Source organism: Oncorhynchus keta, chromosome 36 (genome assembly GCF_023373465.1).
Source record: "Oncorhynchus keta strain PuntledgeMale-10-30-2019 chromosome 36, Oket_V2, whole genome shotgun sequence".
In the NCBI taxonomy this organism is placed as follows: domain Eukaryota; kingdom Metazoa; phylum Chordata; class Actinopteri; order Salmoniformes; family Salmonidae; genus Oncorhynchus; species Oncorhynchus keta.
The window spans coordinates 11,285,640-11,312,437 of NC_068456.1; the positions used below are offsets into that span (position 1 = coordinate 11,285,640).

General features: G+C 48.1%; 1 protein-coding gene across 6 annotated transcripts in view; it reads right to left on the reverse strand.

Moving 5' to 3' along the window:
• The window catches only part of LOC118369621 (inactive ubiquitin carboxyl-terminal hydrolase 54-like), a 108,982-nt gene that overhangs the window by 6,671 nt on the left and 75,513 nt on the right, over window positions 1-26,798 (reverse strand). For 5 of the 6 annotated variants that reach the window (XM_035754136.2, XM_035754132.2, XM_035754134.2 and 2 more), the window contains 15 exons: window positions 26,435-26,548; window positions 26,168-26,250; window positions 23,148-23,253; window positions 20,266-20,412; window positions 19,513-19,662; window positions 16,033-16,201; window positions 15,614-15,793; window positions 14,502-14,678; window positions 13,491-14,085; window positions 13,209-13,342; window positions 12,670-12,831; window positions 12,084-12,203; window positions 9,958-10,165; window positions 8,236-9,164; window positions 7,998-8,119 (listed from right to left, as the gene is read on the reverse strand). In XM_035754136.2, coding sequence (XP_035610029.1) covers window positions 7,998-8,119; window positions 8,236-9,164; window positions 9,958-10,165; window positions 12,084-12,203; window positions 12,670-12,831; window positions 13,209-13,342; window positions 13,491-14,085; window positions 14,502-14,678; window positions 15,614-15,793; window positions 16,033-16,201; window positions 19,513-19,662; window positions 20,266-20,412; window positions 23,148-23,253; window positions 26,168-26,250; window positions 26,435-26,548 — 3,396 coding nt within the window. The remainder of the gene's footprint in view (window positions 1-7,997; window positions 8,120-8,235; window positions 9,165-9,957; window positions 10,166-12,083; window positions 12,204-12,669; window positions 12,832-13,208; window positions 13,343-13,490; window positions 14,086-14,501; window positions 14,679-15,613; window positions 15,794-16,032; window positions 16,202-19,512; window positions 19,663-20,265; window positions 20,413-23,147; window positions 23,254-26,167; window positions 26,251-26,434; window positions 26,549-26,798) is intronic. The other variant, XM_035754135.2, reaches the window with a different exon arrangement.

The following is a 26,798-nucleotide window of genomic DNA, read 5'->3' on the forward strand; positions in this document are numbered from 1 at the left end:
CACACAGAAACACATGCCTGTACAGACACAGGGGCTGACACAAACACATGACTGTACAGACACAGGGGCTGACAGAAACACATGCCTGTACAGACACGGGGGCTGACAGAAACACATGCCTGTACAGACACGGGGGCTGACAGAAACACATGCCTGTACAGACACGGGGGCTGACAGAAACACATGCCTGTACAGACACGGGGGCTGACAGAAACACATGCCTGTACAGACACGGGGGCTGACAGAAACACATGCCTGTACAGACACGGGGGCTGACAGAAACACATGCCTGTACAGACACGGGGGCTGACAGAAACACATGCCTGTACAGACACGGGGGCTGACAGAAACACATGCCTGTACAGACACGGGGGCTGACAGAAACACATGCCTGTACAGACACGGGGGCTGACAGAAACACATGCCTGTACAGACACGGGGGCTGACAGAAACACATGCCTGTACAGACACGGGGGCTGACAGAAACACATGCCTGTACAGACACGGGGGCTGACAGAAACACATGCCTGTACAGACACGGGGGCTGACAGAAACACATGCCTGTACAGACACGGGGGCTGACAGAAACACATGCCTGTACAGACACGGGGGCTGACAGAAACACATGCCTGTACAGACACAGGGGCTGACAGAAACACATGCCTGTACAGACACAGGGGCTGACACAAACACATGCCTGTACAGACACAGGGGCTGACACAAACACATGCCTGTACAGACACGGGGGCTGACAGAAACACATGCCTGTACAGACACGGGGGCTGACAGAAACACATGCCTGTACAGACACAGGGGCTGACACAAACACATGCCTGTACAGACACAGGGGCTGACACAAACACATGCCTATACAGACACGGGGGCTGACAGAAACACATGCCTGTACAGACACAGGGGCTGACAGAAACACATGCCTGTACAGACACAGGGGCTGACACAAACACATGCCTGTACAGACACAGGGGCTGACACAAACACATGCCTGTACAGACACGGGGGCTGACAGAAACACATGCCTGTACAGACACGGGGGCTGACAGAAACACATGCCTGTACAGACACGGGGGCTGACAGAATCACATGCCTGTACAGACACGGGGGCTGACGCAAACACATGCCTGTACAGACACGGGGGCTGACGCAAACACATGCCTGTACAGACACGGGGGCTGACACAAACACATGCCTGTACAGACACGGGGGCTGACGCAAACACATGCCTGTACAGACACGGGGGCTGACGCAAACACATGCCTGTACAGACACAGGGGCTGACACAAACACATGCCTGTACAGACACGGGGGCTGACGCAAACACATGCCTGTACAGACACAGGGGCTGACGCAAACACATGCCTGTACAGACACGGGGGCTGACACAAACACATGCCTGTACAGACACAGGGGCTGACGCAAACACATGCCTGTACAGATACGGGGGCTGACGCAAACACATGCCTGTACAGACACAGGGGCTGACACAAACACATGCCTGTACAGACACAGGGGCTGACACAAACACATGCCTGTACAGACACAGGGGCTGACACAAACACATGCCTGTACAGACACAGGGGCTGACACAAACACATGCCTGTACAGACACAGGGGCTGACACAAACACATGACTGTACAGACACAGGGGCTGACACAAACACATGCCTGTACAGACACAGGGGCTGACACAAACACATGCCTGTACAGACACGGGGGCTGACACAAACACATGCCTGTACAGACACAGGGGCTGACACAAACACATGCCTGTACAGACACGGGGGCTGACACAAACACATGCCTGTACAGACACAGGGGCTGACAGAAACACATGCCTGTACAGACACAGGGGCTGACACAAACACATGCCTGTACAGACACGGGGGCTGACACAAACACATGCCTGTACAGACACAGGGGCTGACACAAACACATGCCTGTACAGACACGGGGGCTGACACAAACACATGCCTGTACAGACACAGGGGCTGACACAAACACATGCCTGTACAGACACAGGGGCTGACACAAACACATGCCTGTACAGACACAGGGGCTGACACAAACACATGCCTGTACAGACACAGGGGCTGACACAAACACATGCCTGTACAGACACAGGGGCTGACACAAACACATGCCTGTACAGACACAGGGGCTGACACAAACACATGCCTGTACAGACACAGGGGCTGACACAAACACATGCCTGTACAGACACGGGGGCTGACACAAACACATGCCTGTACAGACAAGGGGGCTGACACAAACACATGACTGTACAGACACAGGGGCTGACACAAACACATGCCTGTACAGACACAGGGGCTGACACAAACACATGCCTGTACAGACACAGGGGCTGACACAAACACATGCCTGTACAGACACAGGGGCTGACACAAACACATGCCTGTACAGACACAGGGGCTGACACAAACACATGCCTGTACAGACACAGGGGCTGACACAAACACATGCCTGTACAGACACAGGGGCTGACACAAACACATGCCTGTACAGACACAGGGGCTGACACAAACACATGCCTGTACAGACACAGGGGCTGACACAAACACATGCCTGTACAGACACGGGGGCTGACACAAACACATGCCTGTACAGACACAGGGGCTGACACAAACACATGCCTGTACAGACACGGGGGCTGACACAAACACATGCATGTACAGACACAGGGGCTGACACAAACACATGCCTGTACAGACACAGGGGCTGACACAAACACATGCCTGTACAGACACAGGGGCTGACACAAACACATGCCTGTACAGACACAGGGGCTGACACAAACACATGCCTGTACAGACACGGGGGCTGACACAAACACATGCCTGTACAGACACAGGGGCTGACACAAACACATGCCTGTACAGACACGGGGGCTGACACAAACACATGCCTGTACAGACACAGGGGCTGACACAAACACATGCCTGTACAGACACAGGGGCTGACACAAACACATGCCTGTACAGACACAGGGGCTGACACAAACACATGCCTGTACAGACACGGGGGCTGACACAAACACATGCCTGTACAGACACAGGGGCTGACACAAACACATGCCTGTACAGACACAGGGGCTGACACAAACACATGCCTGTACAGACACAGGGGCTGACGCAAACACATGCCTGTACAGACACAGGGGCTGACACAAACACATGCCTGTACAGACACAGGGGCTGACGCAAACACATGCCTGTACAGACACAGGGGCTGACACAAACACATGCCTGTACAGACACAGGGGCTGACGCAAACACATGCCTGTACAGACACAGGGGCTGACGCAAACACATGCCTGTACAGACACAGGGGCTGACGCAAACACATGCCTGTACAGACACAGGGGCTGACACAAACACATGCCTGTACAGACACAGGGGCTGACACAAACACATGCCTGTACAGACACGGGGGCTGACACAAACACATGCCTGTACAGACACAGGGGCTGACACAAACACATGCCAGTCCAGCCACACACGTCACTCAGATACAGCCTTCGCACATCTGCACCAAATCACTACACGCAGCCTCAACACACATCGATACACACAGCTTTGAACACGCATCACCACTCACAGCCCTGAATCTCACAACCAGCCACCAGTTTAGGTGACCTAAACTGGGATATGCTTAACACTCCGGCAGTCCTACAATCTAAGCTAGATGCCCTCAATCTCACACAAATCATCAAGGAACCCACCAGGTACAACCCTAACTCTGTAAGCAAGGGCACCCTCATAGATGTCATCCTGACCAACTGGCTCTCCAAATACACCTCCGCTGTCTTCAACCAGGATCTCAGCGATCAATGCCTCATTGCCTGTATCCGCTACGGAGCCGCAGTCAAACGACCACCCCTCATCACTGTCAAACGCTCCCTAAAACACTTCTGTGAGCAGGCCTTTCTAATCGACCTGGCCCGGGTATCCTGGAAGGACATTGACCTCATCCCGTCAGTTGAGGATGCCTGGTCATTCTTTAAAAGTAACTTCCTCACCATTTTAGATAAGCATGCTCCGTTCAAAAAATGCAGAACTAAGAACAGATACAGCCCTTGGTTCACTCCAGACCTGACTGCCCTCGACCAGCACAAAAACATCCTGTGGCGGACTGCAATAGCATCGAATAGTCCCCGCGATATGCAACTGTTCAGGGAAGTCAGGAACCAATACACGCAGTCAGTCAGGAAAGCTAAGGCCAGCTTCTTCAGGCAGAAGTTTGCATCCTGTAGCTCCAACTCCAAAAAGTTCTGGGACACTGTGAAGTCCATGGAGAACAAGAGCACCTCCTCCCAGCTGCCCACTGCACTGAGGCTAGGTAACACGGTCACCACCGATAAATCCATGATTATCGAAAACTTCAACAAGCATTTCTCAACGGCTGGCCATGCCTTCCGCCTGGCTACTCCTACCTCGGCCAACAGCTCCGCCCCCCGCAGCTCCTCGCCCAAGCCTCTCCAGGTTCTCCTTTACCCAAATCCAGATAGCAGATGTTCTGAAAGAGCTGCAAAACCTGGACCCGTATAAATCAGCTGGGCTTGACAATCTGGACCCTCTATTTCTGAAACTATCCGCCGCCATTGTCGCAACCCCTATTACCAGCCTGTTCAACCTCTCTTTCATATCGTCTGAGATCCCCAAGGATTGAAAGCTGCCGCAGTCATCCCCCTCTTCAAAGGGGGAGACACCCTGGACCCAAACTGTTACAGACCTATATCCATTCTGCCCTGCCTATCTAAGGTCTTCGAAAGCCAAGTCAACAAACAGGTCACTGACCATCTCGAATCCCACCGCACCTTCTCCGCTGTGCAATCTGGTTTCCGAGCCGGTCACGGGTGCACCTCAGCCACACTCAAGGTACTAAACGATATCATAACCGCCATCGATAAAAGACAGTACTGTGCAGCCGTCTTCATCGACCTTGACAAGGCTTTTGACTCTGTCAATCACCATATTCTTATCGGCAGACTCAGTAGCCTCGGTTTTTCGGATGACTGCCTTACCTGGTTCACCAATTACTTTGCAGACAGAGTTCAGTGTGTCAAATCGGAGGGCATGCTGTCCGGTCCTCTGGCAGTCTCTATGGGGGTGCCACAGGGTTCAATTCTCGGACCGACTCTTTTCTCTGTATATATCAATGATGTTGCTCTTGCTGCGGGCGATTCCCTGATCCACCTCTACGCAGACGACACCATTCTATATACTTTCAGCCCGTCATTGGACACTGTGCTATCTAACCTCCAAACGAGCTTCAATGCCATACAACACTCCTTCCGTGGCCTCCAACTGCTCTGAAACGCTAGTAAAACCAAATGCATGCTTTTCAACCGATCGCTGCCTGCACCCGCATGCCCGACTAGCATCACCACCCTGGATGGTTCCGACCTTGAATATGTGGACATCTATAAATACCTAGGTGTCTGGCTAGACTGCAAACTCTCCTTCCAGACTCATATCAAACATCTCCAATCGAAAATCAAATCAAGAGTCGGCTTTCTATTCCGCAACAAAGCCTCCTTCACTCACGCTGCCAAGCTTACCAAAGTAAAACTGACTATCCTACCGATCCTCGACTTCGGCGATGTCATCTACAAAATTGCTTCCAACACTCTACTCAGCAAACTGGATGCAGTTTATCACAGTGCCATCCGTTTTGTCACTAAAGCACCTTATACCACCCACCACTGCGACTTGTATGCTCTAGTCGGCTGGCCCTCGCTACATATTCGTCGCCAGACCCACTGGCTCCAGGTCATCTACAAGGCCATGCTAGGTAAAGCTCCGCCTTATCTCAGTTCACTGGTCACGATGGCAACACCCATCCGTAGCACGCGCTCCAGCAGGTGTATCTCACTGATCATCCCTAAAGCCAACACCTCATTCAGCCGCCTTTCGTTCCAGTACTCTGCTGCCTGTGACCGGAACGAATTGCAAAAATCGCTGAAGTTGGAGACTTTTATCTCCCTCACCAACTTCAAACATCAGCTATCTGAGCAGCTAACCGATCGCTGCAGCTGTACATAGTCTATTGGTAAATAGCCCACCCTTTTTCACCTACCTCATCCCCACAGTTTTTATTTATTTACTTTTCTGCTCTTTTGCAAACCAATATCTCTACCTGTACATGATCATCTGATCATTTATCACTCCAGTGTTAATCTGCAAAATTGTAATTATTCGCCTACCTCCTCATGCCCTTTGCACACATTGTATATAGACTCCCCTTTTTTTCTACTGTGTTATTGACTTGTTAATTGTTTACTCCATGTGTAACTCTGTGTTGTCTGTTCACACTGCTATGCTTTATCTTGGCCAGGTCGCAGTTGCAAATGAGAACTTGTTCTCAACTAGCTTACCTGGTTAAATAAAGGTGAAAAATTAAAAATTAAAAAACACACACACACACACACACACACACACACACACACACACACACACACACACACACATATACAGTGCCTTTGGAAAGTATTCAGACCCCTTGACTTTTTCCACATTTTGTTACCTTAACAGCCTTATTCTAAAATGGACTAGAAAAATAATAATCCTCAGCAATCTACACACACAAACCTTTTCAAAATAAAAAACAGAAATACATGATTTAGATATGTACTCAGACTCAAAGTTGAGCTCAGGTGCATCCTGTTTACTTGGTCATCCTTGAGATGCTTCTACAACTTGATTGGAGTCCACCTGTGGTAAATTCAATTGATTGGACATGATTTGGAAAGGCACACACCTGTCTATATAAGGTCCCACAGTTGACAGTGCATGTCAGAGCAAAAATCAAGCCATGAGATTGAAGGAATTGTCTGTAGAGCTCCGAGACAGGATTGTGTCGAGGCACAGATCTAGGGAGGGGTACGGAAAAACCTCTGCAGCATTTTTCAATAGAAGTTTGGAACCACCAAGACACTTCCTGCCAAACTGAGCAATCGGGTGGGAAGGGCCTTGGTCAGAGAGGTGACATAGAACCCGATAGTCACTCTGACAGATCTCTAGAGTTTCTCTGTGGAGGTGGGAGAACCTTCCAGAAGGACAACCATCTCTGCAGCACTCCACCAATCAGGTGGAAGCCACTCCTCATTAAAAGACACATGACAGCCCACTTTGAGTTTGCCAAAAGGCACCTAAAGACTCTCAGACCATGAGAAACAAGATGCTCTGGTCTGATGAAACCAAGATTGAACTCTTTGGCCTGAATGCCAAGCGTCACGTCTGGAGGAAACCTGGCACCATCCCTATGGTGAAGCATGGTGGTGGCAGCATCATGCTGCGGGGATGTTTTTCAGCCGCAGGGACTGGGAGACTAGTCAGGATAGAGGGAAAGATGAACGGAGCAAAGTACAGAGAGATCCTTGATGAAAATCTTCTCCAGAGCGCTCAGGACCTCAGTCTGGGGTGAAGGTTCACTTTCCAACAGGACAGCGCAGGAGTGGCTTTGGGACAAGTCTCTGAATGTCCTTGAGTGGCCCAGCCAAAGCCCGGACTTGAACCTGAATCGAACATCTCTGGAGACCTGAAAATAGCTGTGCAGCATCGTTCCCCATCCAACAGAGTTGGAGAGGATCTGCAGAGAAGAATGAGAGAAACTCCCAAAATACAGGTGTGCCAAGCTTGTAGCATCATACCCAAAAAAGAATCAAGGCTGTAATCGCTGCCAAAGGTGCTTCAACAAATTACTGAGTGAAGGGTCTGAATACGTATGTAAATGTAATTTTTCCGTTTTATTTTTTTTAATAAATTAACAAAAAATCCTAAAAACCTGTTTTTGCTTTAGGGGTATTGTGTGTAGATTGATGAGGGGAAAAAAAGATTTAATAAATTACAGCCTTATTCTAAAATGTAACAAAATGTGGAAAAAGTCAATGGGTCTGAATACTTTCAGAAGGCACCGTATGCACACAAACGTACACGTACACACAGCACGTGGATGCCGACCTTGGAGTGTTGTGTAGGGCTGCTGGTGTAGCCTGGCGTTCTGTAGGCATGTCTCTCTAACTCGGCTGTGGGAGTCTTGGAGCGGCCAGGTGCAGCCAGCCCAGACAATAGCTTCCTAGCCGCTGCAGATACAACAGAGACACAGTATTAGGGGTGGACAGCTCTCGCCCACTTACTCTTTCTCAATCATTGTTTCTCAGTCCCCCCCCAGTGGTCACTGCTCAGTGAATATCCTTACGTTGCTTGTTCGTAGTGGGCTGGGGGCTGACTCCGCGTGGGGCCCGGGGCAAGCTGGGGGCCTGTAGGCTCGCCTGGTACAGAGAGTCTAACTCTGACAGCTCCTTGCAGGGCGACCCCACCACAGGGTCAGGCTGGGAGTTGTAGAAGCGGGTCACGTTCTCTGCCCACTGATCCACTGGCATGGCGGCACCTGACCTGTAGTCCCCAGATGCTGGGGAAGGGGTCCGCCCTGGTCGGCTGGGGGCGGGTGGAGGGTAGTGGGAGTCTGTGGGAGGGGTGTAGAAAGGGGAGTCGACAGCATCCGGCCGGCCCAGGCTCAAGCCGGACCAGTTCCGGGTGGGAGGGGGAGGAGGACCGAGCCTGGAGGTGTTGGAGGAGGTAGGGTTCTGATGGGCAGGAGGGGGCTGAGAGGGACCCAGCGAAGGCCGTCTGGGGTAGGCATTCTCCATGTTGGCGTGGCTGACTGGAGAGGGTGTCCTGGGGTGGGGGTGTGGGGTGGGCAGAGTCTGGGCTGCGGGGTTACTGTTCCAGTGTGGGGATGCAGCTGGCTTGTAGTTGGGCAGAGCTGGGGGCTGGTCATGGCCTCCCTCAGTATGGCTCTCGTCCCAGCCGTCCACACACAGGGCAGGCAGGGACATGGCAGCGTGCTTGTGGAGTGGTCTCACATGAGGGAGCACGCCTGACATATCCAGTCCTTCCCAGCGCCCCCTCGCCTCCGCCACGTACCCCCCTGTGGTTGACCCTGTGTGAGGGCTTGGGGGCATAGAGACAGGGGGGTGGCTCGAGGGCTCAGGGAGTGAGTTTGTACTGGAGGGGAGGGGCTTAACGTGGAGAGGAGAAGGCATGCTTCTGGTGGCTTCCAGGACTGCTTGCGGTTGGTCCTCCTGGGCATCCATCAACAGTATTTTGATTGGGACAGACTGTTCACTAGGAAGGAGGAGGAAAGAGGCTCATGTTATGGGCTGGTTGGTGAATCACAGCCAGGCATCTCTCATATGTCTGAGCCCTGAAACAGAGGAGGGGTTTGTGTTGTAGGTCTAAAATGCATGTGTGTGTGTGTGTGTGTGTGTGTGTGTGTGTGTGTGTGTGTGTGTGTGTGTGTGTGTGCGTGCGGGTATGTGAGTTTACTGTGCATGTGAACGTGTGTCATGTTCCTGTAACAGATCTTTATGGGCTTTGGTACAGGCCAGCCCAGGGGACGGCTGGGTTGGCTCAGAACCGGACCCCTGGGAAAGGCACTCGTGTCTGTGGACCCCCTTGGCTCCCCCACAAGACTAAACACACACACAACCCTCCCTCCACAAAACACAGCAGCGTTAGCTGCATTGTCACTGAATACGATGTGGCATTAGCAAATATTAGTACATTTTCAAACACAAGGGTCAAATAGTGTGTTCGGAAAAAAACATGTTGGATTAATGGGTAGATGAAGGATAACATCAGCAAACTGATAAAACTCCAAATATATAAGCCTACTTTGAATAACCTAGGTTCAATGAAATGAAACAGCATTTCTCGCTTTGTATGCAAAATCAATGGTATTTTTCCTATACTACCTGTAAGGCATTTTGCATGTTAAAGAATAAACCAGGACTGTGTGATCCCTTGTTCCACTCCTTCCAGAGCCACATGAGGAACTCAGCCAGGAGTGTGGGCTGAACAGGGCAGGTGAGCTGGGGGACGGGAGTCACAGGACACAGACAGGAGACAGTGCTGGTACCTGGGGGGCTCCTGGGGACAGGGACAGGGCTGATCCTGCTCCTCTGTCTGCTCCTGATCCTGTTGCTGAGGTCTGTCTTCCTGCTGCTGCTGTTGCATGCGCTGCTGCAGGCCCCGCGCTCTCCTCATGCACTTTTGCAGCCGGGCCTCAGCCACTGTCCTGCTATGGGTGTTAGCACCGCCCTCATGCATGGGAAGCCTGAGTTTAGCTACAGGGCGGGAAAAAAAAGGGAAGGAAAGCAGAAAAGAAAAAAAGAAAAATGCAGAAAATAAAGAGCTGAGTTATGGAGATGCATGCAAAAACACTTGGCACAAAACTAAATCATAGGATTAGACTTGAAATAATGGGGGTGGGGTTTGGGAGGGGAGGGTTTTGGGGTCGAGGAAAACACAAACGGGCACCACGCTTGGTACATTAAAATGGACACAAGCTAGGGAAATTAATATCCACAGTGACACTTAAAAGATTATGTTCATATGGCACAATGGTTAAATCATATCGAATAATGTTAAATTAATCAAAGTGAATTATGTTAAGCCCAAAAACTTAAATTGATGGTTTTAAGTTGAGCCCTTCCCTAGGCGCAATATCTAAGAAGGCTGAGAAGAAAGTAAAGGCTGTTCCTTGGTATTTTAACTCATACTCTATCGTGGCAGCTGAATTGAGAAATAGAGAAGCAATTTTTCTTGGTCCGCTGGCCAAATATCTTTAGTTCAGACGCTTTTAAGTACTCGACTTGACTTGCTGTAGATCTTAAACGGAGAAATGGGGTTTGTGGGACAAGGGTTCACTGGGGTGCCTGACAGGGTAAACTGTGTGTGTGTGTGTGTGTGTGTGTGTGTGTGTGTGTGTGTGTGTGTGTGTGTGTGTGTGTGTGTGTGTGTGTGTGTGTGTGTGTGTGTGTGTGTGTGTGTGTGTGTGTGTGTGTGTGTGTGTGTGTGTGTGTGTGTGTGTGTGAGAGAGAGAGAGAGTTGGGTGTTTGTGAGCATCCCTCCGTGGACGAGTCAGAAGTGTAATACACACATTCAATGTCCAAGACGCTCACGACAGAGACAGTGATACTGTGAAAGTCACATCAATACACAGACATACTAGGAAATGAGGACAAACAGACAAGAGACAGACACCATACTAACAGACTCACTGGCATGTTGACATAACAGACCGAGGACACATTGTCCTAACTGAGCCTTTGGGAGACTTGGTTGTCATAGCGCTGGGTTCCCCACCCCCTGACCCGTCCCTCTCCGCACCGCCAGGCAGGCAGGCTAGTAACCACGGTGATGGGTAAACACGCCGACGACTCGCCTCGTTTCATTATCATCAGACAGAGACAGTTGGTAGACAGAGGGCTGCCGACCTTTTCAGCCTTCTCAAACGTGTGTTTCGACAGACCAAATGGTTCCTTCCCCTTGTCGTTCCTCATTCAAGACTGCTCCTCATGTTTATGGGCTTTTGTTTTAGGTTTAGGTCTCTTATTGTAAGTGTGACTAGACAGAAAGCACAAATGTCATAATATTTGGATAGAACAAGAGCTACAGTTGAGGGCACTAGAAAGTTAGGGTTTTGTAATAAACTATCGCTAGGAGACGATAGAACACCACACTGCACAAGGGTTGTGGCAATTATTCTTCCGATACAGTGGCACAAGTTAGCCTTTCAGGTATGGCCTACTACTCATTTGACTGGTTCAAACCAAGTGTCTCTGTGGCCTGGAAGTAGATAGTTGTCCAACACCAAGGTCAAAATTACCCTTCTTGTAGCATTCACATGATTAAAAATGTATAAATATGATTTTTAAATTTAAAAAAAAAATTTTAGTCATTTAGTAGACGCTCTTATCCACAGTGACTTACAATTAGGGCATCTTAAGGTAACTGGGTGAGACAACCACATCACAGTCGTAGCAAGTACATTTTCCCTCAATGAAGTAGTTACCATGACCAGCATCATGCTAGCAGTTAGCATGGCTGTCTTATGCACAACAGTGGTGAGGACTACAGGTGAAACCAACAGAGGCACACATAGACAGACACAGGGACACAGACAGGTCGGTGGTGGTACAGTGTTATAGCGGGACGACTGGGCTGGCAGCAGGCACAGGGAGGCAGTTTCAGGCTACTTACACATAGCTTCGTTAACCACTGACAGAGCGGCAGACACATCGCCAGCCTGCTCCAGACGCAGAGACTGGTCTAGCAGCACCTCGGCGTCCGGCACACACCGCTCAAAGCTGTCCCCTTTGCCTAAGGAACACGCACACCAAAAGCAAAGCTCTTTAAGCGCACCAACAAAAAAAAGCTCTTTAAAACAAAAAAGGTACACTGTGGGATTGAGTTAACTCAAGACTTATGTTTCACTTCAGAATCGTAGCTGGCTAGCGCCACTTACCTAAATCACTGAATAGTGCTACAAACCTCACTAGCTCATCCATTTTCTCTCCACTACACTTGCAGCAAACAATCAAACATGTTTCTAACCCTCTGAATGAGGAAACGTCCTATTGTGTGTGTGGTGGAAATATGTTATTTTCTGTTGGAAAATAGAGGTCCCATTAGACAGCCCACGCAAGGTGCTTTAGACAGGGAGCACTTAGACAACTGCTATATAAACACACACACACACAAGGTGGGGCAGGGCTGCCTCCCACAGAACAACTAATACAAGTCATTGTTCTCTAGGTTGGGTCTGGGGCTGTGTCTGGGGCCTTACCCTGGTTCTGAAGCTCGTCTAGGTCCATAAACTTGCTGGGTCTGGGGTTGAACCCCAAGGCGGCCTCCTTCTCCTTCTCCTTCCTCCTCTGTAACTCCTGCTCCCTCGCTCGCCTGGCCACCTCCTCCTGCAGCTCGTCCAGCTCGCTGCGGCCCTCTTCCGCTGTGTCACACATGCACGCACACAGACACGTTGATATCGCAGATTTCTATAATGTTCCCTGTTCTATATCAAGGAAGAAAAGGTGTGGGGAGTGACAGTGTGTACACTTCATCACACTTTGAGCACACAGAGACACCGATATGAATGAACAGAAACCAGCTGCTCAGGGGTCACATGCTATGAAACCATTCCATTATGTGCAGCACACGTGTGAGACAATAGTGTGTAAACGTGATATGGTGAACATGCAGACATTCACATTAGACATGGTGTGATGTATATACACACCCCCTAAAACAGACCCAAATCCCACATAAAAATACACTTTCCCACACACATTGTGGGAAACACAATCACACACACGGACTCAGACCTACCCAGGCTTACGTGGCTGTTGCCCCTGCATGAAGCCTTGACATCCTGCAGTAGAGCGCTGCTGCTCTTAGACTTGGGCACGGTGCGCCATGATGGACCTGAGCCGGGACTGGAGGGTTTCTTCAGACCGGTGTCCCTGAGAGACACGCAGGGAGACAGACGGAGAGGTCATACGCAGTTCACCATGTCACCAAAAGGTGACTCTACCTTTTTCGGATACGTGAGTTACGGTCATCTGGAATCTTTCATAGTGGTCATAAGGGTATGAATACAGTTGACTGTACCTGTGTGCATTAGCAGCATTGGGTCCCTCGCTGAGAGGCATGTCCAGGCTGACAGGACTGTTACTGTTCCTCTCGCTACTCTCATAGCCGCTCTCCATCCTCTGGATGAGCCTGGGGGGCTGCTGCTCCATCTTATGGCCCCTGGGGGTCGGCAGGGTCCAAGAGGAGGCCATATTACCAAAGGGCCCCTGTCCTTTTCCAGTGACTGACCCTGTGGAGCCCTCGGCCGGGGCCCCACTGTCTTCAGGCAAGGTGGCCCCTAGGGGACTATACCCAGCCTGTCTCCGTTTCTCCCTGCTGAAGATGCTGTCTATATTGAGAACCTCTCTCCGGGGCCTCCAGGCCGGTCTGTAGCGTCCCCCGGAGGAGCTGGACTTGGACTCACTGCTGGTGCTGTCGGCCTCCCAGTCTCTGGACTTGGTGGCGGCCCCCGGCTCAACCCCTAGACCCCCAAGGGCCCCGGAGCCCGAGGAGGAGGCGGAGAGGGGCCGGCTGTGGATAATGTTGCTCATGGTCTCCTTGAAGTCCCTCAGTCGGCTGGAAGAGGAGGACTTGGTTGCGGTGCGTGGCGCCTGCTGCTCTTTCAGAGTCTCACCTGGAAACCAGGGAGAGAAAAGGAGTGAGATTGAAGGAAGGGAGACAGAGCGAGAGCGAGAGATAAAGACGTTAGTGGTATGATGTCATGTGTTGATGGGAGAGGTGGGAAAAGCAAGAAAATAATGGGCTGAAAGTGCAACGACAGAACAAAATAAAATGGTAAGGACACACATATTACAGTAAACTACACGATACTCTACTGCTGTACCTGATTCTGATCTTCTGGTTAAATTTGGAAAACCACAATACTTTGAACTACTGAGGCACTGATTCTGATGAAGTCTAAGTTGCTAGATAGAGTATATAGTCTCCTGAGCCATCATGCCCTTATTTCATAGGTCACTTGTCCCCTGGCTCTGCTGTGTGGTTGGTCCCTAGTCTCCTGGTTCTGCCGTGTGATTGGTTCCTGCATACCCTCACTGTGGTAACCTGCCGACGTGGCCTCGTCAGTCTTAGAGCCCCGGCTCCTCTCCTCAAGTCGGCGAGGACGACTAGAGCTCCGCCTCCTGTCACTGGCCCCGCCCTTTCTGTCCACTGTCCCACCTTTCCTCAGAGAGTGGCACTGCACTGGTCCACTGTCCGCCACTTGGCCTTAGCAACAATGAGAAGCGGGGGGGGATTTTGAATGACCGTTTATGTGGTTAGGACATGCGAGACATGATGACACATGATCAATGATTAACATGATTGGGTAATGGCTGTGGCTTTAATCCTCTATACAGTACATACAAAACTGTCTCAGTATGTTGGGGTGAGTATATATATATGTTTGTGTGTATGTATATAATAGGGCTGACCCCAATTAGTCGACTGGTCAATAGGCTGATGGTCGCCCGAGATTTTGTTTTGTCGAGCATTCAGCAAATATATGAATTTTTTATGGCACACGAGAAACCTGTCTGATTTGCGCCTGTCTCAGTGAACTCATCCATTGCGGAGGGTGCGGGGATGGAACAGTCCAAGAAGAAGGGGAGTGTGGCTTAAAAGCACGTCTCTCTCCAGAATGTCCTCTCTCCCGCCAATTTGACAACATTCATTGTTTCATAACTTCATTGTGTGAAATGTTTGCCTTGATTCTTAGTGTCTATCAATTCCCCATTACATTTATCACCAGTATTACCTTTACCGTTAATTCCTAGAATTTCTCATCTGCAATGTTTGTTTGGTTATGGTCATTTCTGTTAATGTATTCAATATATTATTAGTACAGTCTTTACATTGCTTGCGGCGCACACAACCTATGCTACATTTGTGAGAAACAAGTTTTGGTGTATTTCATTCCAGTTTTGTCAATTTAGTCATTGTTGCTACTGTCAATGTTGAGTAAGGACGCACACCTGATTACACATAGAAGTAGAACTAGGCTACCTGGGCTGCGCGCAAACGTAGGCTTATAAATGTGGCCATTTGGGGATCTGATAGTATTTTTGATAGCTGTAACTCATCACCACTAATGAGCTGTGGAGCTTCTCAAAGTAATGTTTTCTTCACCTCAAACAATTGAACTGAATTCCTCCTCCTCCTACCTGTGGTCTCCAGGCTGCTGTGTGAGGCTGCATCATTGTCCGGGTTACAGATGACGGTTCCCTGGGAGTCGGAGGAGAAGTGGCTGGCCATGGACTCATGGTGGGAGTGGGAGTACTTGTAGGAGTAGCTGTCTGTCGACGAGTCGGTGCGAGTGTCACTTGAGATGGACGGCTCCCGTCCTGATGATGACACATGATGAGCAAAACACGTCAGCATGACAATGGAACAGACACAGACAACCTGCAGAGATAATGGGATGACACAAGCCACAGTACCAGATGGGCGGGGTTTGCACTTTAGGGACTATTCCATTAGTCCCATTTGAAAGAAAACGGATACTATTTGAACCCATGCGTAGTATGTAACAGCCATCCTGTGCGTGTAGCGGTGATCTCGTGTGACGAGAGGCGTCTCGTACCCGAGTCCTCGCTGTCGTAGTAAGCCTTGTTGAAGTGGTGCAGGTCCAGGCGGGAGGGCAGGTCCTGCACTGACACGGGCGTCCCCCGGGGGTCAGCGTAGAGCAGTAGCAGGGGTTGATAGTGGCCCTTGATGCAACGCGACACCACGTCCTTCCACTTGGGCCCGATCTACCAGGAAGAGAGGAAAGTGCTGTCACAACTTTCCAGGGAACTCAAAATAAAGGTGTTTAGATATGAGTATTCAGCCCATCCCTGACGTGAATCTCAAACTGTTGGGTCAGAGAAACATCCAGAAAATTACACACAGAGCAATGCAAGTGAGCTCACATAAGAATGACAGTTAGTCAAATAAAACATTTAGAGTACAATATTTACTGGATAACATGAACTGACTGTAAGCGCCAGAGGGGCAAGAACCAAGAGTCACGAGGGAAGTTGTTATCAAGCAAAGTCTTTCCCTCCATTTTCCAACCCTGTCTTACCTCAACCTGGTTTTCCCAACGCAAGAGTGTGTTTGAAAGTCTAAATGTGTGTGTGTGTGTGTCTATAGTGGTGGTCGCTGTGCTCTGGCTCTCTATTGGCCACACCCTCCTGTCCAGCTGGCCAGATAAACAATGGAGGGATATCCACTGTTTCAGGCCACTTTGTTCAAACTCTCACTGGCTCACATGCCGGCTTTAAAGACACAACGAGGCAGACAGGGAGAGAGAGACAGGGAGAGAGAGACAGAAAGAGACAGAGACAGAAAGAGAGAGACAGAAAGAGAGAGAGAGAGAGAGAGAGAGAGAGAGAGAGAGAGAGAGAGAGAGAGAGAGAGAGAGAGCTACTTTGTGTCCAACTGTCCAGGAGTGAACGAACAGCACAGCCATTATGAGACTAAAGCAATGATAAGATAAGAGAGAAGAGAAGGGAGAGGGGAGAGAAAGGAGGGGGAAAGAGTGGAGAAGATAGAGGAGGGGGAAAAGGGAAGAAGGGATGTCAGAAAGGAGATGAGAGACCCTGACCAGGGGGTGGGGTGGGGGGCTGAGAGAGATACACCACAGCTGGCCAGGCGTGTGGAACTAACTAACTAACTAACGCCTCTGCTCGTTGCTCACACACCAAGTCACACTGGGAGACGGGACCTGACCTGGAACTGCAGGAGTAGCCAATCAGAAATCACGACCATGACTGCTCACAACACTGCTGAAGTGTGAACCGCCAATCAGAGTTCATCCAGTTGACCTCATGTGACAGGCTTTGGGGTCCTCAGAAACTCTGCAGACCTCTCTTTGGCCACGATAAAGACTGTGGCAGGTTACATGTTTCTTGGCATGAATAACTGTACATACATGTTGATTGTTGTTTATATTGTCATTTTCGTATGGTGTGAATATCCACCGTAGGATAATAAAGTTGACTAAGGGCAATTCCATGGTAACAGAATTACGCTGAGATTTTTCACTTTAAAATCTATACTAAACAAAAAGCATTGATTTCAAAGTTTAACAAACCGTGGAGAACTATGCATAAGGACTACTTTTAACAATTTCGACTGAACATTTGACAAAAACCCATTTACAGGAAGAACTGTGCAGATACAAAGTATGGTAACAGAATAAAACTGAGGGAGATTTTACAGTAATTCTGTTACCAAACTTTGCATCCGCACAGTTTTACTGGTAAATGTTTGTTTTTTTAACTGTGTAAATTGTTCAAAGCAGTTTCAGCGTAACTCCGTTACCGTGGAATTTCCCTTAAACTAAATTACCTCTATGACAACCATCCCTCCTTTGGCTGTCATGACAACACAGGCTATGTCACATATATAAAAATGGAGTAAAAACACCCCCAGCTTGTTAGGGAGTCAATGTAAACTAATGGCGCTGTGGGTGGTGAAATGAGCAACAAACACAGAGAGAGCGAGAGAGAGAGGGCTTAGAATAGGGCCAATGGGCCAGGCCACTGGTTTGCAATGAAAGAAAATAGGTATTTCACTGTTAAAACGTGAATATCCTCTCCATCTTGACACAGCAATGTGAAAGAGAGAGACAGAGACATTAACATATAAGATGGAGGACTCATATCTGAGAGAATTACTGGAAAAAACACTTGTATAGCTCATGTTTATGTCACAGTAACATCACTCAAGTGAGGAGCACAGCACAACCAAACATAGCTTGTAAGATTTTTAAATACAAACATACCAGGAGAATACAACACAGAACTACAACTACACAGTAAACATATTTTTTTAAATTATGATGGGCATTTTAGATTTTGTGACTGTTTGAGTACTCAAAATACATTTTTAGAAGACAAGGGGCTGCACTGGAATGAAAAAAGTTGCCAGTGTGAAGTGATGCACACCTTGAATCTGGAACAGTCATTTTCAAAAAGGGATCATTTGAAACAGGGCTCAATTTGGGGAGTGGAAAGAAGAAAAAATTCTGGGTTACAAACCTAAACCGTCTTCTTTTCGATATGCATACGTTCGATTTAGTTTATTCTGCCTGTTCTTTGGAATTGTCTAAATAGATCAACAAATCCACATTGAACACTGTATGGTGATGAATTACAGCCATGACATCTGTTTGGTGACTTAGACCTGTGCTTAATGATTCTGAGGAACATTTATTTATTTTATTTAACCTTTAATTAACTAGGCAAGCCAGTTAAGAATAATGACAGCCTACCCCCGGCCAAACACTAACCCGGACGACGCTGGGCCAATTGTGCGCCGCACTATGGGACTCCCAATCACGGCCGGCTGTGATACCGCCTGGAGTCAAACCAGGGTCTCTAGTGATGCTTCTAGCACCGAGATGCAGTGCCTTAGACCGCTGAGCCACTTGGGAGCCCAAAAATATGCCCTTTTGTCTTTATCAAACTAATGTTTTTGCAAATTTTCAGTGTGGAACCTGTCTATGTTCAGTGGGGCTAACCAACTCTAAATGGCAGTTCGCAAAGTAGCCTAAGCGGAAAATAGACAGGACACAAATGATTTAAAAACAGAAGCTCGTTGTCGGAACACATATTTTCCTACTTCAATCAACCAGTCCAATTTGAATTGAAGATAAAACTGTCATCATTTGGCAAGGAATGTAGTTTGTGTATCCTATTAGTTAGATACGTTTGTATAGGTATTTACTTCTGCTGCCCTAACAGGAGCTTGTATGCTCACTCAGCAGGCGTGAACAGGCAATTTTACTTCCCGTTCAGGCAGCCACAAAGCACATTCCACCAAATAGTTTTACAGTATTTGAAAATGATTTGATCTCTGGTTAAAGATTGAGCTTTGACGTCCGTTCGAGTACTCGATTACTCATGCCAATGCCTAACACAGAGTAGGTCAAAGTTGCCCCTGACCACTGACACAGGGTCAGATATTTTGTCATCATAATGGTTATGGCTGGGGTTAAAGTAATCCTAGATCTGTGGATAAGGGCAACATCTGGAGCCATTCACCCGGGTAGATTTGGTATTTGTTTGTTTTTTACCTCTTTGACATGTGCGTCGTCAAAGTACATCCACTTGCGTATCTTGGTCTGGAAGAAGAAGGTGGAGTAGTGCTTGCCGTAGTAACACACCATGCCCACCAGGTAGAGCTCTGCCTGCTTGGCTTTGTCATCAGTCACTCTGTAGAAGAGCTGTGAGGCACAGGGAGAGGACAGGTTGATGCACTCGTATTCAGCCCCATAAGGAAATTCAAAACACACTGTACTGCAATACTCTACATCAAAAACATATGTGGGTTACTGTCATTTTTCCTGGTCAAGTCACAAGGTCAGTAACAAATTAGGCCCTTACAGTAAATATAATGCATAATACATTTTGCCTGTCATACATTTACATCAACTGAGGCCCAGGGTGTCCAAACAGACATCAGGAATGTTGGTATCAGATCACAACAACAACTCTCCAGAGGTTCTCAAAGGTTAGCTTGCTTTTACAGCCGGTAAACACCATGAAAGATTCAATAGAGATGGGAGAGGGTGTCTGACTTGTGTGTTTACCACTGAGTCAGAGTATAGAAACATTGGACTTCCTTTACCCACTCTGGTGATAGAGGCTAGACACATTACAGCACATGCAAACCCAGAACAGCCTAACCCTGTGGCGTCTTGTAAAGGAAACTGTGTGTGTGTGTGTGTGTGTGAGAGTGTGTGAGCGTGTGAGTGTGTGAGTGTGTGAGCGTGTGAGTGTGTGAGTGTGTGTGTGTGTGTGTGTGCGTGTGTGTGTGTGTGCCTTACATCCCCCAGGCGCAGGCAGGTGCCCAAGCTGTGGATGACGTCCTCTGCCAGATCTGAGTGGTCAGAGTCCCACACCAGACCTATGGTGATGATCTCTGGAGAGTTCATCAGCACCCGACGGATACGCAGCTTCTCCCCACAGTTACTCTGAAGCAGGGGGGGAGGGAGAAAGAGAGGAGGGAAGGAGGAGAGAGAGGGAAGAAGAGTCCACGTGAAGAGGAGGTGGGAGAAGAAAGGTAGAGGGAAAGAGATGGAGTGGGAGAGGCAGACGGTAAATTGAGCGTAATAAATCACAAATATAAACACAAAATCCTCTAACAAACAAAGAAATCCTAAAGCAAAGTCTAGCATGACTCATTACATACTGAGTGGACAGAGATCGTTATCCATTTAGCTAGTTCAGCGTTGACAATGGTTCATTTCAAGGCAGCACTCACAGTGAGCTGTGTCTGAAAAGGTCAGCTGGCTCTAGGCCAAGTCCTGACAATGACATCCCCCAATTCAAGTGTCACTTCTATGCCTGTCACAGAGAGCCAACCGTCCTTTACACTGGGTCTAGCAGCATGTGGAGTTCCTTAAGAGAAGTTCCTTTCATAGAGCTGATTCTGGCCAGAGCGGTGTGTGTGTGTGTGTGTGTGTGTGTGTGTGTGTGTGTGCGCGTTTGTATTCGTTTATTTGCGTGGAGAGGGACGCATGTCACCGCACGCACCTGCCATCTTGACCTCGTTTCCCAGAAGTGAGGCTGGAAACAGGCAGGCGGAAGGCCCCCTCAAGGCAGCGACTGTGCACACGCCAAATTTGCCATAAACAGAGGAGACTTTCTCACAGCACACGAGAGCACTGGGGTTTCTCACACACAGACCAGCGAGCCTCAGAGCCAGCCAATACAGTTCTGAATAATTTCTTTAATTGTACAACATTGTGGGAGCTCGTTAGATATATGTAGACTCTAGTGTTCACCTTACGGGACTTTAGAGGCTTTAATGTTTGATAAGACAAAGCTGGGAGGAAGTACCAGAATAATAGGAATAATGGTTGACTTCATGTGGTTGAAATGTTCAAAGCTAATACTTTGAGCTGCTCATGTTGAGCCCCCCCTGGTCCTTTCAGTTCACTGTCTAACCCAGAGATGTTACAGTCGGAGCACTGAGGACTGTGTGCTTGGCTGACCTCCGAATGTTGTTTTACTGCCACTCTAGAAGCCATGGAGTTCCGCTGAACCAGTCGGCCCACACTCAATACAAACCTCAGTTAGATTGTGTGTCTGAGCATGCATATGTGTGAGAGTACAGTTATTTTCATTGACTGAATAATCCCCCAAAAAGGTGGCTACAAGAAATGAATAATTAGACCATTTTCACCACCATGAGCAATAATATGTGGTGAATATAAACGCAATATAGACTGAACAGAATTATAAACGCAACATGCAACAATTTCAAAGATTTGACTGAGTTACAGTTCATATAAGGAAATGAGTCAATTGAAATAAACTCATTAGGCCCTAATCTATGGATTTCACATGACTTGGAATATAGATATGCATCTGTTGGTCACAGATACCTAAAAGAAAAAGGTAGGAGTGTGGATCAGAAAACCAGACAGTATCTGGTTATTTGCCTCATGCAGCACGACACATCTTGTTCGCATAGAGTTCATCAGGTTGTTGATTGTGGCCTGTTGTCCCGCTCCTCTTCAATGGCTGTGTGAAGTTGCTGGATATTGGCGGGAACTGGCATACGTTGTCGGACACGTCAATCCAGAGCATCCCAAACATGCTCAATGGGTGACATGTCTGGTGAGTAGGCAGGCCATGGAAGAACTGGAACATTTTCAGCTTCCAGGAAATGTGTACAGATCTTTCCAACATTGGGCCATCTATTATCATGCTGAAACATGAGGTGATGGTGGCAGATGAATGGCCACAATGGACCACAGGGTCTCCTCACGTATCTCAATAAAATGCAATTGTGTTCATTGTCCATAGCTTGTGGCTGCCCATACCATAACCCCACCACCAACATAGGGCACTCTGTTCACAACATTGACGTCAGAAAACCGCTCGCCCACATGAGGCCATACACGTGGTCTGCAGTTGTGAGGCTGGTTGGACATACTGCCAAATTCTCTAAAATTATGTTGGAGGCGGCTTAAGATAGAGAAATTACTATTACATTCTCTGCCAACAGCTCTGGTGGACATTCCTGCAGTCAGCATGTCAATTGCGCGCTCCCTCAAAACTTGAGGCATCTGTGGCATTGTGTTGTGTGTTAAAACTGCACATTTTAAAGTGGCCTTTTATTGTCCCCAGCACAAGGTGCACCTGTGTAATGACCATGCTGTTTAATCAGCTTCTTGATATGCCACACCAGTCAGGTGGATGGATTATCTTGGCAAAGGAGAAATGCTCACTAACAGGGATGTGAGAAATAAGCTTTTATTTCAGCTCATGAAACATGGGACAAAAAATTCACATGTTTTGTGTTTATATATTTCTTCAGTGTAGAACGCTGTCACATTCATGTTTTTGCAAATTGCATGATATGCATGTCCATGTGAACTTGCGACTGTAACTACAACGACACTCTCGCACTGACACGTTTAGGTGGCTACTGACAGAATGTCAGAGACTTGATGCCTGTCAAGTTCATCCAATCAGCACATGTTGTGGGTTTGTCTTTTTTCTATGCTTCAGGGAGTAAGAAAAGCGTGATTGGCTCGCAGAATGGGCTATTTTTATACCCAGGTCCAGTGGCCTGGTACCAGCCAGGAGCCCGGTGGCTGGGAAACCCTGGTCTATGGTATGGTAAAGTATAGTGTGCTAGTATAATCACGCCTAGGATGAACCTCATAGGTCATGATATCGCCTTTGCGAAACTCACCGGACAGTTGCGTAGGTCTCCCACAGTGCTAGCGTTGCGGAGCAACTCTCCAAACATGTCTGGTGTGGGCTTGTCTCTGCACTCCAACATCCTCACCGCCTGGTTACTGTAGCAGAAACACACAGAACACTGACACTCAGACATCGACAGTATGAGACGAGACTCACTCAGACATCTAGTCCTTGCAACACCGGGGTTGTGGGTGTGAGTCACGGGCCACATATACCGAGTGTGTTAAATGTAAGTCACTTTTCGATAAAAAAAAACACTTTTCAATAAAGACATCGTACTACAAGACAGACAATACAGCCACAGCCTTAACACGGGTGCTACTGTTCATGTGAGACAGCACTGCCCTCCACTGCAGGGCACTCATCTACAAGGTGACTCTTTGTCCCCTTCCCATTCTCTCCAGGTCTCTGGGGAGATCTCTCCACCTATAGAGGTGCACACCTCAAAGACGCTCCAGGGTTATACTGTAGCTGTGCTCTGGTGCAGGAGAGATGACTAGGTCTCAGGAGACAGACCTTTGTTATTGGCAAACAAACCGTTGTCAGGATATAACACACTCCTATGTGGGGTTCGTGGAGAGTGTGTTTGTGTATGTGTGTGTTTCTCTAAGACCGAGAGAGAGAGAGAGAGAGAGAGAGAGAGAGAGAGAGAGAGAGAGAGAGAGAGAGAGAGAGAGAGAGAGAGAGAGGCTTGTGTTGGGGGATTTTGGGCTTATATCTGGGCCAGAACAGTGTTCAAGAATCAGATAGAGCCCATACAGAACAAATACCAGACTGATCTCATGAAATATGAATGGAGACATTTCATAATTTTTGCATAAGAAGTTTGCTCATAGCTTAACAAGCCCTCTGGGTTGACTGGCTACAGCACACAGCTGGAGACGTAGGCTGGCGGGCGGGCAGCCCCTGGCTCACTACAGCTAGTCTGTAGCCTAACGGCGGGATGATCCTCCTCCCACAGCCCAGAGAGGTGTTGCTGACAGCTCCTAACCCCAAGAATAAGGGAGCTATTACCCATTCCTAGGTGACCTGATATCCAACCTGGCGTGTTAATTCTATTTAGCAGAGGGCCAAAATAGCATACATTTTCTGCTCTGCTCAGCGTAAAAGAGACTGAAAAAGGCTTTTCATTCTATTGTCTATTTATGAAGATAAAGGAGCATATTTCAATTGGAGAACAGTGCCCTTAAATTTTCACTTTTGTATAAAAGTATGCACCTAATGTGCCCCTATGTATGGTGTTAGTTAATTAACTGCATGGTTTGAGTCATATCTACCCAGACAAGTTAGAACTAATCAGAACTTCTTAGAGCCCGCCAGAACCCCTGAAAACAAATGTGAACATTAGTCAGAACTAGTCAGAACACTAGTTAGTACCAGTCAGAACACTAGTTAGTACCAGTCAGAGCTAGTCACTCCCAGTCAGAACACTAGTTAGTACCAGTCAGAACACTAGTTAGTACCAGTCAGAACACTAGTCAGTCCCAGTCAGAACACTAGTTAGTACCAGTCAGAACACTAGTCAGTACCAGTCAGAACACTAGTTAGTACCAGTCAGAACACTAGTTAGTACCAGTCAGAGCTAGTCAGTCCCAGTCAGAACACTAGTTAGTACCAGTCAGAGCTAGTCACTCCCAGTCAGAACACTAGTTAGTACCAGTCAGAACACTTGTTAGTACCAGTCAGAACACTAGTCAGTACCAGTCAGAACACTAGTCAGTCCCAGTCAGAACACTAGTTAGTCCCAGTCAGAACACTAGTTTGTACCAGTCAGAGCTAGTCAGTCCCAGTCAGAACACTAGTTAGTACCAGTCAGAGCTAGTCACTCCCAGTCAGAACACTAGTTAGTACCAGTCAGAACACTTGTTAGTACCAGTCAGAACACTAGTTAGTACCAGTCAGAACACTAGTCAGTACCAGTCAGAACACTAGTTAGTACCAGTCAGAACACTAGTTAGTACCAGTCAGAGCTAGTCAGTCCCAGTCAGAACACTAGTTAGTACCAGTCAGAGCTAGTCACTCCCAGTCAGAACACTAGTTAGTACCAGTCAGAACACTAGTTAGTACCAGTCAGAGCTAGTCAGTCCCAGTCAGAACACTAGTTAGTACCAGTCAGAGCTAGTCACTCCCAGTCAGAACACTAGTTAGTACCAGTCAGAACACTTGTTAGTACCAGTCAGAACACTAGTTAGTACCAGTCAGAACACTAGTTAGTCCCAGTCAGAACACTAGTTAGTCCCAGTCAGAACACTAGTTAGTACCAGTCAGAGCTAGTCAGTCCCAGTCAGAACACTAGTTAGTACCAGTCAGAGCTAGTCACTCCCAGTCAGAACACTAGTTAGTACCAGTCAGAACACTTGTTAGTACCAGTCAGAACACTAGTTAGTACCAGTCAGAACACTAGTCAGTACCAGTCAGAACACTAGTTAGTACCAGTCAGAACACTAGTTAGTACCAGTCAGAGCTAGTCAGTCCCAGTCAGAACACTAGTTAGTACCAGTCAGAGCTAGTCACTCCCAGTCAGAACACTAGTTAGTACCAGTCAGAACACTAGTCAGCCCCAGTCAGAACACTTGTTAGTACCAGTCAGAACACTCGTTAGTACCAGTCAGAGCTAGTCAGTCCCAGTCAGAACACTAGTTAGTACCAGTCAGAGCTAGTCACTCCCAGTCAGAACACTAGTTAGTACCAGTCAGAGCTAGTCACTCCCAGTCAGAACACTAGTTAGTACCAGTCAGAACACTAGTCAGCCCCAGTCAGAACACTTGTTAGTACCAGTCAGAACACTCGTTAGTACCAGTCAGAGCTAGTCAGTCCCAGTCAGAACACTAGTCAGTCCCAGCCAGAACACTCGTTAGTACCAGTCAGAACACTCGTTAGTACCAGTCAGAACACTCGTTAGTACCAGTCAGAGCTAGTCAGTCCCAGTCAGAACACTAGTTAGTACCAGTCAGAGCTAGTTAGTCCCAGTGGGCTCAGTGCTGTTTCCCCAGTCAGAGGGTTACTTACCAGAGGGAGGTGGTGGAGATGTAGTGCACCATCTGAATAAAGGGCAGTGGGTCAGAGGAGGCCCCACAGCTGCTACACACACACTGCAAACACACACACACATCAAGTTACGTGACTATGATAAGCAGAGATGGCTTCACTTCAGTTAATTAAAATAGAAATGGATGGGCGGATCAATTCTGAGATTAAAAACGTTTTGATTGACTGTGATAATATAAAGAATTTACTTAGGCTTGTATTTGTACTGATGCTTGTGTTTGTGCTCACCTGTTCGAAGAGTGTCATGGCAAACTTCTGGTGTGGGATGCAGTGCTTGGCTGTGCAGATGTCTTCTTTGGTCTCGTCTGAGATGTGGAAATGGATCCGCATTAGAATATTCTCCTGTGGGGGAAACAGGTAGAGACAGTCACGTTAGCGTTATGCCCGTTTTTTTCATGCGTGTGTAATTGTGCATGTACGCAAGTGTGTGTGTGCTTGTCCACATATACGTTTTTACTTAATCGCACGACTACGTCATGACAAAACCAACACACAAAGAAAATATCCTTTTGAAAGAATCTTGAGAAAACTTTTATCACTGAAGTCCAGTGAATCACAGAGGCTGTGGTCGGTTATACTGGGATAATTTACT